This window comes from Anser cygnoides, chromosome 1 (assembly GCF_040182565.1).
Source record: "Anser cygnoides isolate HZ-2024a breed goose chromosome 1, Taihu_goose_T2T_genome, whole genome shotgun sequence".
Lineage (NCBI taxonomy): Eukaryota > Metazoa > Chordata > Aves > Anseriformes > Anatidae > Anser > Anser cygnoides.
In genome coordinates, this window is record NC_089873.1 from 56,774,031 (window position 1) to 56,786,119 (window position 12,089).

Here is a 12,089-nt window from a genome sequence, read left to right on the forward strand (position 1 = left end):
AATGAGCACCCCACTTAGCCCAGCTCAATGGTCCATCCAGGCACTGCCCAGCTGCCCAGGTGAGGGCATGGGAGCTGTGGATCAGTCGTGCCATGGCTCTGTGCCACCCTGCGCTCCCTCTGAGGACAGAAAATGACTGTGTCATGCAGTTGCCTATCTGATAGTCACCAGAGATCAGATTCTGTGTGTACTGAAGTGAAGGTAAAGCGCCCTCTGACTTGGTGGTACAGGACCTGACCCCATATTGAGATGCTCCATGCGCAGCACAGCTCTGCAAACCTACAGCCCAAACCGTGCCCCTGCGCTGCCATCTCCTCCTAATCATTCCTCTTCCTTTCAAGCAGGTGCTGGGTCACCTCCCAGCTGCTGAAATCCATCAGTGTGCAGGAGCCCTGCCTGGAGGCACTGCTAAGAATAGGGCTTAAGGGCGAGGGGGAGAGAGGAGAGATCCTGGAAGGGATTTGGCTGCTGCCAGCACCAGTCAGCCCCCACCAGGTCTCCTGCAAGAGGCAGAGGACATGCAATGCATGCAGCGCCCTTCTTTGACAGCCTTCTGATCCTGAAAATAAAACAAACAATGCTCTTGCCTTGCTATGGCTATAGGATTTGCTGTTGCTCTTCTCTCTCTGGCTAGTGCTGCTGGGAGTGCAGTATCCCACCTGTCTGTCCGTCCGTCTGTCTGCACAGCCTGCGCCGCAGGCTCCGAAAGCAAAGCGCAGGCGCACCGTCCTGGAAGAAGCCATGTATCAGCAAAATGCCATAGAAACCGAAGCTGGGCTGCAGAGGGCCTTTTCCCCAGCATTATGCAATAGCTAATTATGTAATTGGGAGTTACATAACGCACCCGGCTTCTTCGGCGTGCCGGCCTCCCCCCGACCTCTCCCCTGGCAGAGCAGCACGTGCCAGGCTGGCATCAGGCTGCGCGTTGTGCAGCGCGGGGGCATGGCACAGCCAGGGCTGCGGCCGTCATCCCAAGCCGTCCCCTGCTCCCAGGTGGGGTTTTTATTTTTAATTATGTCATGGGGAAAAGGTTCATTGAAAAGGAAAAAAAAAAAGGGGGGGGGGGGGCTGTCAAAAAAAAACCCTGTTCACCTCTCTGAGTTGTTTTGCTGTGCAAACACAGATGGTCTGGGGTGTTAAAATTGAATGGTTTTGGAGCATCCTTCTCTCCCTCCTGCTGGAAAGTGCATTTCATAAACGTATTTGAAATGAAAATAACCGTCACTATGATTCTTACCAGTGCCTGTCTCTCAGGCATGCATTTCCCTCCTTGCAGCAGCCCTGGCTGCAGAGAAGACAGAGCTGGAAATTATTGCAGCATTGCTACATTACCTGCCAAGGCAGGGTCAGGGACTACTGGGCTCTCTGGCATTTGTTTTACAGGCCGCGGCTGGCTTTCTCTCTCTCTCTGCAACAGTGGTACTCTAAGAAAAACTGAATTTGGCCAAAAAGACTGGGAACTGGTGCCTCCCTGCTGCCAGCGTGCAATTCCCACCGGGGTACTCCAGCCCTCCCTGTGCCCTGTGTTAGGAACTGGCACCGGCTGCTGCTCCTAGCGCCGTGCCCTGCAGCCAGACCTCGTTCTTCCCCTGGCTATCCCAGGGGCTGAACCTCTCTGATTGCTCACAAAAGGGGAAATAAGCAGCTTTTCCCTTTGCAGGGATGCTGCACGGTCTAAATTCACTGATACCTACGGCAAGGTTTGCCGTCCGTCAAGGAAGGAGCTGTTTTGCCAGAAAAGACTCTTCCCCTGCCCTTTAGGGAGGGGGGATCCTTTGCTAAGCACCGTCTGGATAGACACCAGCCCCTGCAGCCCCTAGGAAAGGCCAGAGGCCCCCTCCAGCCTGCGGATCCTGCATGGGGACAGGGATGTGGCCTCCCCTCCGCGTGGCTCTGTCGCCCGTGGCCACTAGATGGTAGCAAGCCCTGGCCGACAGCTCCGGGCTGCTGCAAGGCGACCGGGGGCTCCCCCAGCAGCACCGGGGGTTTTGGGGTCTGGGCCTGGTCATGGCCATCGTCCCCTTGGCGGACCTCACAGCGCAGCCAGACCATTGCGAGACCCCTGGTGATGGTGGCACGTCGGCTGCTGTTGCTTCGCTTCACCGCGCCCCAAAATATTAACGATTTAATGCTCGTTATGTACGAACACGGGCGCGCAGGTGTGGTGTGGCCATATGAAAAGGCCACCCGATTGCCCACGTGAAGGTGACGGCCGACATGTCGGCTCCCGGCACTTGGTGTTTGCCCAGATGGTGGTGCCAGCTGTAGGCCTTGCCCTAGGGGATGAGCAGAGGGCTGAGGCACGCGCTGCGTCCGCGCGGCTGCTGTAAGGCTTGTAGTCATTTTGCAGGCTGTATTTATTTATGCTCCGCAGGGAAGAGCTTACGATTTCATTTCATTGCCGTTTCACTTGTGGAAAAACCAATATGGGCTCCCCTGCCCTTTTTAAGGCCTCTGTCCATTCACTGTTAATGTCTGTACGGAGATTGTTGGCTTCACGGCCCTGGGGAAGCTACAGAGCGACAAGAGTCAACCAAACTCAAATGAGGTTATTATGGCGACTGAGCGGTTTCAGCACGGGGAATACAACAGAGCTCGGTGCATAAGCAGCTGCCTCTCGTGTACGAGGAGCACACATTTCTCTCGCGTCTGAAGTGCATGTAAGCCTGTAAGGTCAGCATTCAGGATCCTACCCAAGGCTGAGCATGGGGCGGCGCAAATGCTTGTTTAGTGTGATAAGGACTTGAGGAGCGAGGCTGCGGGGATGTGATCTCTGCTGGAGGGCTCCCAAGCGCTCCTCCATCACTTCAGCCTAGTTTGGGTAACTGATAGTGCCCTGGTGTTTGCACGAGGAAATCAGGATGAAATCTTGGCCTGGAAGAGTTTAGGAGGCAGGTTTTTGGATGTGAGGCAAACTGGTGCATAGAGGAGAGAAGCAGAGGACTGCAGGGTGGCTTGGCTGACAGGCGCTTGCTAAGCACAGCGGGAGAAATTCTCCTGCCTCTGGGCTTGGAGGCCAGCCGACACCTCCGCCTGCCTCTGGCCACCCTTCCTACCCTTAGGAAAGGCCGCAGGGTGCTGCACGTCTGGGCAGTGCTGCTGGCTGGGCTTCGCTATCGGGCTGTGCTCTGCCTGCACTCACCCCTTGGAAGGGATAAATCATCCCGCTGGCATGCCTGGCTGCTATCGGTCCTGAGGGAGGCTGAGGAGATAGCCTGGGAGGTGTCCAAAATCATATCCACGGTGGCTCGTGGTGGCTTTTCCTCCTGATGCTGATACTTGGCATGAGAGACCTCAACCCCCGCAGGGGAAAGGAGAGGCCTCTGGAGGGGAGGAGCAATGCTACCAGCCATCCCGGCCTGGCTTCTCCCTGCCTTTGGCAGGCAGGGGCGTGGGAGGCGGGCTGGCCTTGCGGATGACAGTGCTCTTCAGGAATCTCCCGCTGCACAGTTTGACACCATGTCTTTAGACGCCTGTCCTTGGGAAGCCGGGACAGGCTCCTGGCAGTGCGTTTGGGCAGTGCCCTTTCTGTGGAGAGTGGGACGTGTGCCAGTCCAATACGAAAAGCAGAAATGGTGCCATCAGTAGCACCCACAATACCACCCGACCCGAAATAGCTTCCTAGAAAAAAAGAGAGGCTGATTAGGTTAGACAAGCCTGAAAGAGAGCAAGATGTCCAGCTGACGATTAACAGGTGTAGGTCTGTGAGGAGGGACTATAAATCCCGCGGGTGAGCTCTCCAGCCACCCTTTTGGGGAAAGGCAACTGCTGCAGGCAGCGCTCAGGACCCGTCTGCCCCCATCTTCCCCTGCCTCCAGTGAACCATGGGGCTCAGCGACCAGGAATGGCAGCACGTCCTCACCATCTGGGGGAAAGTGGAGGCCGACCTCGCCGGCCATGGGCATGCGGTTTTGATGAGGTAGGCAAGAAGTGTTGGTCCTAAGAGCAAAGCTGAGAGACTGAGGAACGCTGCGTACGGGGACTCGTGTTCTGCAGCGTGCATTTCAGCAGGCTGTTTTCTTTTAATGTAGGGCGGTGGCATTCCATGGCTATGGTTTCTGGCTAAAAAATTGCTCACTGTGTGAAGGGGCTGTGATTCTGTCTTTCCGTCTGTGAGTGCAGGAGGAGGCCTGCGCTGCTTTCAAAGGATGGAGGCACTTTGTTGCTCCCTCTACCTGACCTGCAGGCGAAGCTCTGCTTTGGATGCTCACTGCCCAGGCACTGTGGTGAGGAATGCTGGAGCAAACTGTGTGTCCTGGGCCTTCAGGTGCTGTGCAGCAACGGTGTGGGGAGGAAGGGATGGAGACGGGAAGAAAATCAGCTCTGGCAATTGTCTTGAAATCTCTGATTTCAGTAAAATTGACTATAAATTACCTGAGTGTTTCCCTCTCTCCACCCTGATGTCACTTGGCAGAGTCCTGCCCATCCTGCTTTTTGGCCAGACCCCCCAGAAATCCAGGCAGTAAAACTTGTCCATTCCCTGCTGATGAATTTGGGGTCTGGGTGTCAAATGAGGCATATCCTTCCCTGTGCTTCCCTCCTTCCAAGGTCAGAGAAGGCATGCTCGTGATGTCCCCATATGAGAGGACCCCTGTCCCTACACTGTCCTTGCACTCCTGAACCCTGAGAGACGAACACCCTGGGAAACAAGCAAATCACAGAAATGCAGCCTGCAAGGGGTCTGAGGGCTGTGGAGGGGGAAACAGCATCGTATCCTACCCTGTCCTTAAAGACCAGAAGGGTTGGAGATGTCAAGGAGACCCTCTCCAGATGTCCCCTCAGCTTGTGCTCAGCACCATATGCTAGGAGGGTACGGACGCTGTGGACAGCAGTGGGGATGTGGCTCTCACACAGGGGGTTTCCTATCTCAAGCACAGCTAAAGGGAGGACCCCACACCAATGGTCAAATCCACAGTCCATTCAAAGCTTTTCCAAAAGTGAGCCAAACCAGGGGGCTGTTTTATTTATTCTGAACAGTTCAGCTGAGATGATCCAGAGCAGGTATACTGGGGTGGTGGGCAGCAGAAGGCTGAGCCCTCCCCACTTGACCACCTTTGTGAGGTGGCTCTGAAACTGCCACAAGACAACAAAAGCAGTTCCCAAACTGCATAGGTAATACTGCTTTTCCTCCAGGTATTGAAGGCCGAGCATTGGCATCAAATGCTAATCCATGGCATTAAAGGTGATACCCCTCTCCCGTGTGACTTGGTGCTCGCCAGCACACTAGCAGGTCATTTCTTGCTCCTTCAGGGGGTTTCTGAGGGAGGGGAGAGGCAGGGGAAGCCCAGCAGGCTTCTCTTAGTTTAGAAATGTGCCTGCTTTTGCCTTGTTAAAGTCTTCTTAGGTAGATGACATATCCTGGAATATGTTTAGAAAATACCGATCCAAGTGGATGTTTTCTGAAACAAACAAACAAACAAATAAAACATTCCTTGGAAGAATATTCAAGGGTCTCGGGAGTATCTTGCCTTTGGCAAACATGATTCAGCCATAGCCAGACACGATGGAGGGAGGCTTTTAGAAATAACTCCATCCCATTGCATAGGGCAACCTCATCTCCCTGGGTGAGAGACAACCCTTGTCATAGAAAGATACAGGAAAAAAAAGAGAAGGCGTGTGTTGTGCTCAGCACTTGGTATAGTACAGAAGTCCTTAGAAGATGTTTGAAGGGAAATGTTGGCAAAGACTGGTCACTCATTTATAGAAGCTTTTTGCTGCAGGACAGCTTCTGTTTTGCATATGGCTGAGGTATTTGTTAATGTAGCCTAACCTATGCTTACATGATATGTCAGAGAGTCTGGCCCTCACCCAAATGGCCACTTAATAGGAGGCATGTTTGGTTCCAGATGGGACCAATCCCTAGGAAATCACAGGACCAGCAGCTTCCCAAGGGCAGAGCAAATGAGTAACCACGGTCCTGCGAGAGGAGGCTGGTTTGGTGGCTGCAAGCCCTGGGCCAAGGGTCCAGACCCTGAAGTGGGCAGCCTGAGTGAGCTACTTCATGGATGCGAGCCACTGCCCTTCTGGTGCTTCAGCTGGTTGGGTTATGCCCATCAGAGCGCATAATACCTGAAAATAAACTTGTGCAAGGGAGCCGATGTCTCTCAAGACCTCATTATTAGACTGCTCCTAATAACCAGGACAGCCAGCGTCCCCCTTTCACCCTGACTCTAGGACTCTGGCAGGGAAAAGAATGAACTTTCCTACCAGTTTGGTTGCCAGTGGTGTCAGCATCCTGTCTCCTGGGAAATGCGGCAGGGAGGAAGTGGGGGACAGCGCTAGCCTGGCTTTTAGCCACCTATCTGCCTTCCTGATTTCATTTCCATTTTGGGATCAGAGCGCCTATGTATAGCACTGAATGGCAGGGCACCGCAAGCCTGATGCCCCGTGCTCTTCTTACCCACTTGCTCCCAAGGACTCTCAGAGGTGCCATGGTTCCAGATGGAGGAGCCACACTGCCAGCACCATGCTGAGCTGGAGCATGCAAGAAAAGGGCAGAAACTCAAACCCTCTGTCTGTGTTCACAGGGTGGGGGCACCGTAACGTCTCCCACTGAGCTGATGTTCAAACACACCCAAGCTTGAAAGTGAGGGACGTGAGGCTGGGGCCTCTTTTCTGGTCATTGCAGAGATGGGCTCGGAAGAGGGTCCTGGTGAGAGTCTGGGGTCTACAGTACCTCGCAGGGAGACAGGCTGGGGGAAATACAGGCTAGCTCCTCGGTGAGAAAGTGAACCAGGGAGGACAGGTGTTTTTGTTTGGTTTTGTTTTGCCTTCAGATGAATGCAAGAACACAGCTCTCATTGCCATGACCAGCCTCGGCCCTTGTCTCTGTCCTAATGCAGTTGATATAGCCCAGGGACTGGTGCCAAAGAGTTAGAACAGCTATAAAAATAAAACATAATAATAACTTAAAAAGGGATTTTTTTTTTTTTGGATACCAATTGTACGTGGTTAGGGTAGTGTCTCTGTCTCAGCCAGAGGGAATGGAAAAGAGATGGGGTGATCACCTTAGGACATGTGTAAAAGGATGGGATTAAAGTAGATCCAATATTCAAAGAGAGGTACATCAGGACCTTCTGCCCTCCAAAGACAAGAGGCATTTTATCGTTTGCTAATGATAAAAAACAGCCTGGGTAAAACAGATGGTAGAAGAAACTTCTGCACACAGAATGTCATCTGGCTGTGGAACAACCTACCAGAGGAAGAACAACCTACACAGATTTAGAATAGGGTCAACTGCTTTTCTGGCTTTCCATACACGCTAAATGGAATGACTGTGAATGGTGACAATTTGGAAAGGGTCTAAAGCATCACAATTGCCAGGTGAAAGCACCCGCTTCCAGCAGGGACTAGCTAAGAGCTTTCTCTTTGGGGGGAAGCAGGTTATCATACATTTTCCTGTCCATATACACCTGGAGCAGCTGGACCTCAGCTCTGTTCTGGATGATAGCTCTGTCAAGTCTCACAAGTCCCTCTGCTTCTGTCCACAGACTCTTTCAGGACCACCCTGAGACTTTGGATCGCTTTGAAAAGTTCAAAGGCCTGAAGACCCCTGATCAGATGAAAGGCTCTGAAGATCTGAAGAAACACGGAGTTACCGTCCTCACCCAGCTGGGCAAAATCCTGAAGCAGAAGGGTAATCATGAAGCAGAGTTGAAGCCCCTGGCTCAAACCCATGCCACAAAGCACAAAATCCCTGTCAAATATCTGGAGGTATGCAAAAGGACAGGGAATCTTGTTGTCTGATATGTAATGAACGTGTGCAGGACAGCTACGCAAGAGCTGCACTTTTAGTTAGTGATGTTTAGTTGTTTTTTAGTGAACTCTCAAGCCCAAGGCCTCTGTGTACAGGCAAGAGGCACAGAAAGGGCTCAGCTCATGGTATGTGAATCTCCAAGTTTAGATTTCCCATTCCAAACACCATATGCAGTCTGAGACACTCTTGACAATAATAAACCAGCCCATGCAGCCCCTGCATGCCTGGGAAACTACATGACATAAGAACTGTCAGTGGCTGGACACGAGGGACGTACAATTTTAGAGTAAGCCCTGGAGAATCCACTGGGGACCAAGACCCACAAAACTAAGTGTTGCACAAACACAGGCATGAATTTGGGCCTCAATGGACAAGGCAGGCAAAGAGTGGGAAGGGCCATGGTCTACTCAAGGTCACAAAGCAGATCAGTGTCCGAGCTAGGAACAGAGCCCAGTTCTTCTGCCCAGCCCAGGCTCCTTGCATGCTAGACCACAGTGTCTCTCCAGAGACTGTGGGAAGGGCTACTGAATTAGCTCGGAGATATTTCCAGGCTCTGCAACCTATTTCTTAATCTGGATTTTCTGAAAATAAACCTTGAGCGTCCCTTCTGTTTTATTTTTATTATTTTTTTCTCTCTCTCTCTCCTTCCTCACAGTTCATTTCTGAAGTCATTATCAAGGTCATTGCTGAAAAGCACTCTGCAGACTTTGGGGCTGATTCCCAGGCTGCAATGAAGAAGGCCCTGGAGCTGTTCCGAAATGACATGGCCAGCAAGTACAAGGAATTCGGTTTCCAGGGTTAGCGTATACGCACAGAGGGACACCACGACGGAGGCCTGGCCATGCATCTTAGAGAAGCTTCCCCAGCACTGTTTTAGACATCTCATGATTGGCCATCCAAGACGTGTGGGAATGCTTTGACAAGAGGCCGAGAGTCACCACAGGCAGAGCAGAGGCACTCAGAGTGATGTCCATGATAAACCGTTGTCCTTTCCTGGCTTCACGTATACAAGAGAAATAATCTGTTTTCTTAGGAAAAATAATATAAGGGGTTATCTGTCAGCTTCTGCCTATCCCTATGCCCTTTTTCTTCCCCCCTCCCCAAAACCCAGTCTCATCCGAGAGGAGAATGTCATGGCAGGACATGAAGGGATGTGGAGGAACAAGGGGTGTATTGAGGAGTGCAGTGAACAGGAGGGTGAAGGAATGATTCAAGTGGTGCAAAAGGGATGTCAGGGTGGGAAGTGGGGACACCACTTTCCTTTCCTCCCCCAGGTGAGACTGTTAGCAGGTTGCGGTGGAGAGCTTTCAGCGCCGTCACTGATGTTACCTTGTTTCGTGGGGGTGGGAGCATGTCAGTCTCCGGGGTCTGCCAGCTTGGCAACTCGCTGAACTCACATTAGCAAAACTATAAAGAGTAGTACACCCTGTGATCCGTAGGTTTCTGGCAGCTGCTGCTATGCATGTGAAGTTGTGTTGCACTGGGAAGTAAAGTATGCGTTTCTCAGAAAATAAAAAATTCCCGCACTGGCGTCGTGTGTTCGCTCCTTGCTCCGTAGGAGCCCCAGCGAGAAGTGGGGGAGATGGAGGAAGTGGAGGAGGTGTTTTGTGTACATACCCGGCCACCGGCGCTGATGCTGCGGTGCCAGCCCACAACTTGAGTGGCATGGGGGGACCTGGGCACTCGTGTGTCACCGCGGGGTCACGACCTGGCTACTGGACTTCAAGATGCCAAAACAGCATCCTTCGTTCTGCACGAGAAGCGCTCCCTGACTCAACGCCGTGGCTGCTGCTGAGCGGCGGGGATGTGGAGGGGATGGCCTTGGCCACCTGTGTGCTCTGCCTTTCTCTGTGTGCAGGAGGGAGCCAGTTGCTGCGTCCTGCTAATGACGGGGAGGTTGCACACACAAGCAGCCTCAGATCCCAGCCACAGCACTCTGCATTGCTCTCTCCAGGAGATAAGAAGCAATAGAGTTGCTTAGCCTGGGAGGAAGCTGCCCACAGCAGTGGGTGCCCTTAAGACCCAACCTTAGGTCTCCACACTATTATGGGATGCTACAGAGGTGAGCAGCTGGGTCCTGGCTAGGGGGAAATGCGTGGGGTCGACACTGCTGGTCTTCTCTGCTATGGAGAAAGTAATGTGGTTTATCTCACAGAGACAGCGTGAGGGCAAGCATGAGAAAGAAAAATGAGGTGCACAAAATGAGGAGCTACCAGCAGGGTCTGGTTCAAAGCATTCCCCGCTGGACTGCGTGCATTGGAGACAGAGCAGGAGCCGCCAGCTCCCTTAAAAATCAATCCTGAACCAGCATGATCCGCTGGGTCTTTGGTCAGGGCAAAGGCCACAAAATTTCAGTCTCTGAAAGGAGAAGGAATGAATTCCTTCCCAGAACAGAGCATCTCTGATTTCTTGCTCTTTATAAATCCTCACTTTACCTCTGGGAGCTTGCTTGGGGTTTCAACCTTTCAGAGCGGGTCACAAAAGCATACGGTGTCACATAGATGAAGTTACAGCCAGGTGGTCCCTGGCTTAAGCAGCTTGCTCCTTCTGACTCCAGTCTAGCCTGTCTGGCTTCGCAGGAAGGGCAACCTATTTAATTAAGGTCTAGGATTGCCTGTCCAACACAATAAGATTTCCTGCCAGTGACAACAGGCTCTGCTTTGGGATTAAAAGCTCTGCTATGGCAGCTGCCTCTGTCAGTCCAAGCGGGACTGTAGTCATCTCTAGATATTTTTATGTAGGGCAGCATGGTGGAGGAGGGAGGGTTTGCACACATGTTGTGCCTAGCTACTGGTTATTTGGTACCCGGAATGTTTGTTGGGCCTTTGGGAGCACTGGCCCTTTGCTCAGTCTGCCTCATCCACTCTGCCAATCTGCTAGGGACCATCCTAAAACTTGTGCTGGTCAGACATGGGGCCTGATGTCTTGTGCCTATGGCCCCGTAAAGATAAACCAGCAAGTTCAGATAACAGTAAACGTGGGTCTAAAATCAGTGCAAACTTGCATGTTGGCTGAACAAGCCCAGCCTACCTCTGGCAGGCTCCGTAGGTTGGGATGCTTGCAGTGAAATCCAGGCACCTGCAGCTTTGCTGCTCGGGGTCCTGAGCATGCCCTTGGCTGCAGTCCCGGCATCACGCAGAGATGTTTGTATATGTATACAGCGAGTCTGCAAAGCTCCTGTGACAGCCCCTGCTTTAGGGGCAGGGGAAGTTTCCTAGAGGAAAGGGGTTGATGGAGATCTTTTGGCTCCATGCTGTATTGATTGAGCGTCTGCGCTGGAGTCACCCTCTCCATGGTGCTACTAGGAAATGTAGCTTTTCTGGTCCGTGTGTGGGACAAAGCCCCTCAGTGGAGATAAACCATATCAGCGTAAGCTCAGAAACTCTCCTGCCTCCTTTCCAGGAATAGCTTCACACGAGGAGGATGGGTCCCAGGGGCTCGTGCCCAGCCCCCTCCCCGTTAGCACCCTCTGGTGTCACATACGCATTCCTGGTCACAGGATGGGACGCAGATTGTGCGGCTGCCAGCCTCCTTGCCCCGGCACGTACACATCAACTGCAGCCAGGTCGGCCTGGTGGCTGTCCTACGCTTTCCATGCACTCCCATGATTTCTTTTATGCTAATAAAGCTGTTTCTGGTGGCAAACGGGCTACACACCCACCCTGGGTTGAAAAAGATCCCTGTTGCTTTGCACTCGACAAGCTATTCTTCTCCCAGTGCGTTTCCATCGCCAGACACAGCTCCCCGTGGCACCCAGCCAGTGACCTGAGCTATCTCGGGCCGTGGTGTCAGACACCGGAGACACAACAGGGCTTCAGACGCAGGGAGCAGGACCTCACAAACAGGTCAGCCTGCCCCAAATGCACTGCAGCAACACTGAGGCTGCGCTGCCTGTCCCCATTGTCTTTACTGCTGCTGCCGATCCTGCCTGGCTCCACATGGCATCAAGGAGCAAGTGCCGGGGACCACGCAATTAATCCTGTGGTCTGTCTCTAGGTCACCTCGGTGGGAGAAAGCGATTGGGCTCCAGCAGCAAATTGTGTTGAATATTCAGCACATTCGCATGAAGTTTGTGGCACTCTTCATGCTCGCATCTCCCTGTGGGGATAATGTGAGGAAGGAGACGGGAAGTTTCCAGTCCTGTCATGGTCACGGAACAGGTATCTCTGCTTTCTGGGGACTGGCTGAAGCACAGACAGCGTCTTAAGTATGTAATGTCTGTCTGGCACTGTAGCTTAATAAGGAGACTCAAATAGTCACACCACATGCTTTCAGACCAGGGGTATTTTTGTCACGAGTCCCATTTATTCTGCTGGCTAACCAAAACCTGTCC

At 52.6% G+C, this 12,089-nt stretch overlaps 1 protein-coding gene across 1 annotated transcript; it reads left to right on the forward strand.

The window, feature by feature from the left end:
* The first annotated feature begins 3,734 nt into the window (after positions 1-3,734).
* On the forward strand, positions 3,735-9,287 carry MB (myoglobin). The gene is made up of 3 exons (XM_013180849.3): positions 3,735-3,919; positions 7,491-7,713; positions 8,412-9,287. The coding sequence occupies exons 1-3, from the start codon at positions 3,825-3,827 to the stop codon at positions 8,556-8,558; spliced, it is 465 nt and encodes a 154-aa protein (XP_013036303.1). The 5' UTR covers positions 3,735-3,824; the 3' UTR covers positions 8,559-9,287.
* Positions 9,288-12,089: the final 2,802 nt, after the last annotated feature.

Coding starts and splice junctions, on each gene's coding strand:
- MB (XM_013180849.3), top strand. CDS start 3,825: ATGGGGCTCAGCGACCAGGAATGGCAGCACGTCCTCACCATCTGGGGG. Junction 3,920..7,490: donor GGGCATGCGGTTTTGATGAG/GTAGGCAAGAAG, acceptor TTCTGTCCACAG/ACTCTTTCAGGACCACCCTG. Junction 7,714..8,411: donor TCCCTGTCAAATATCTGGAG/GTATGCAAAAGG, acceptor CCTTCCTCACAG/TTCATTTCTGAAGTCATTAT.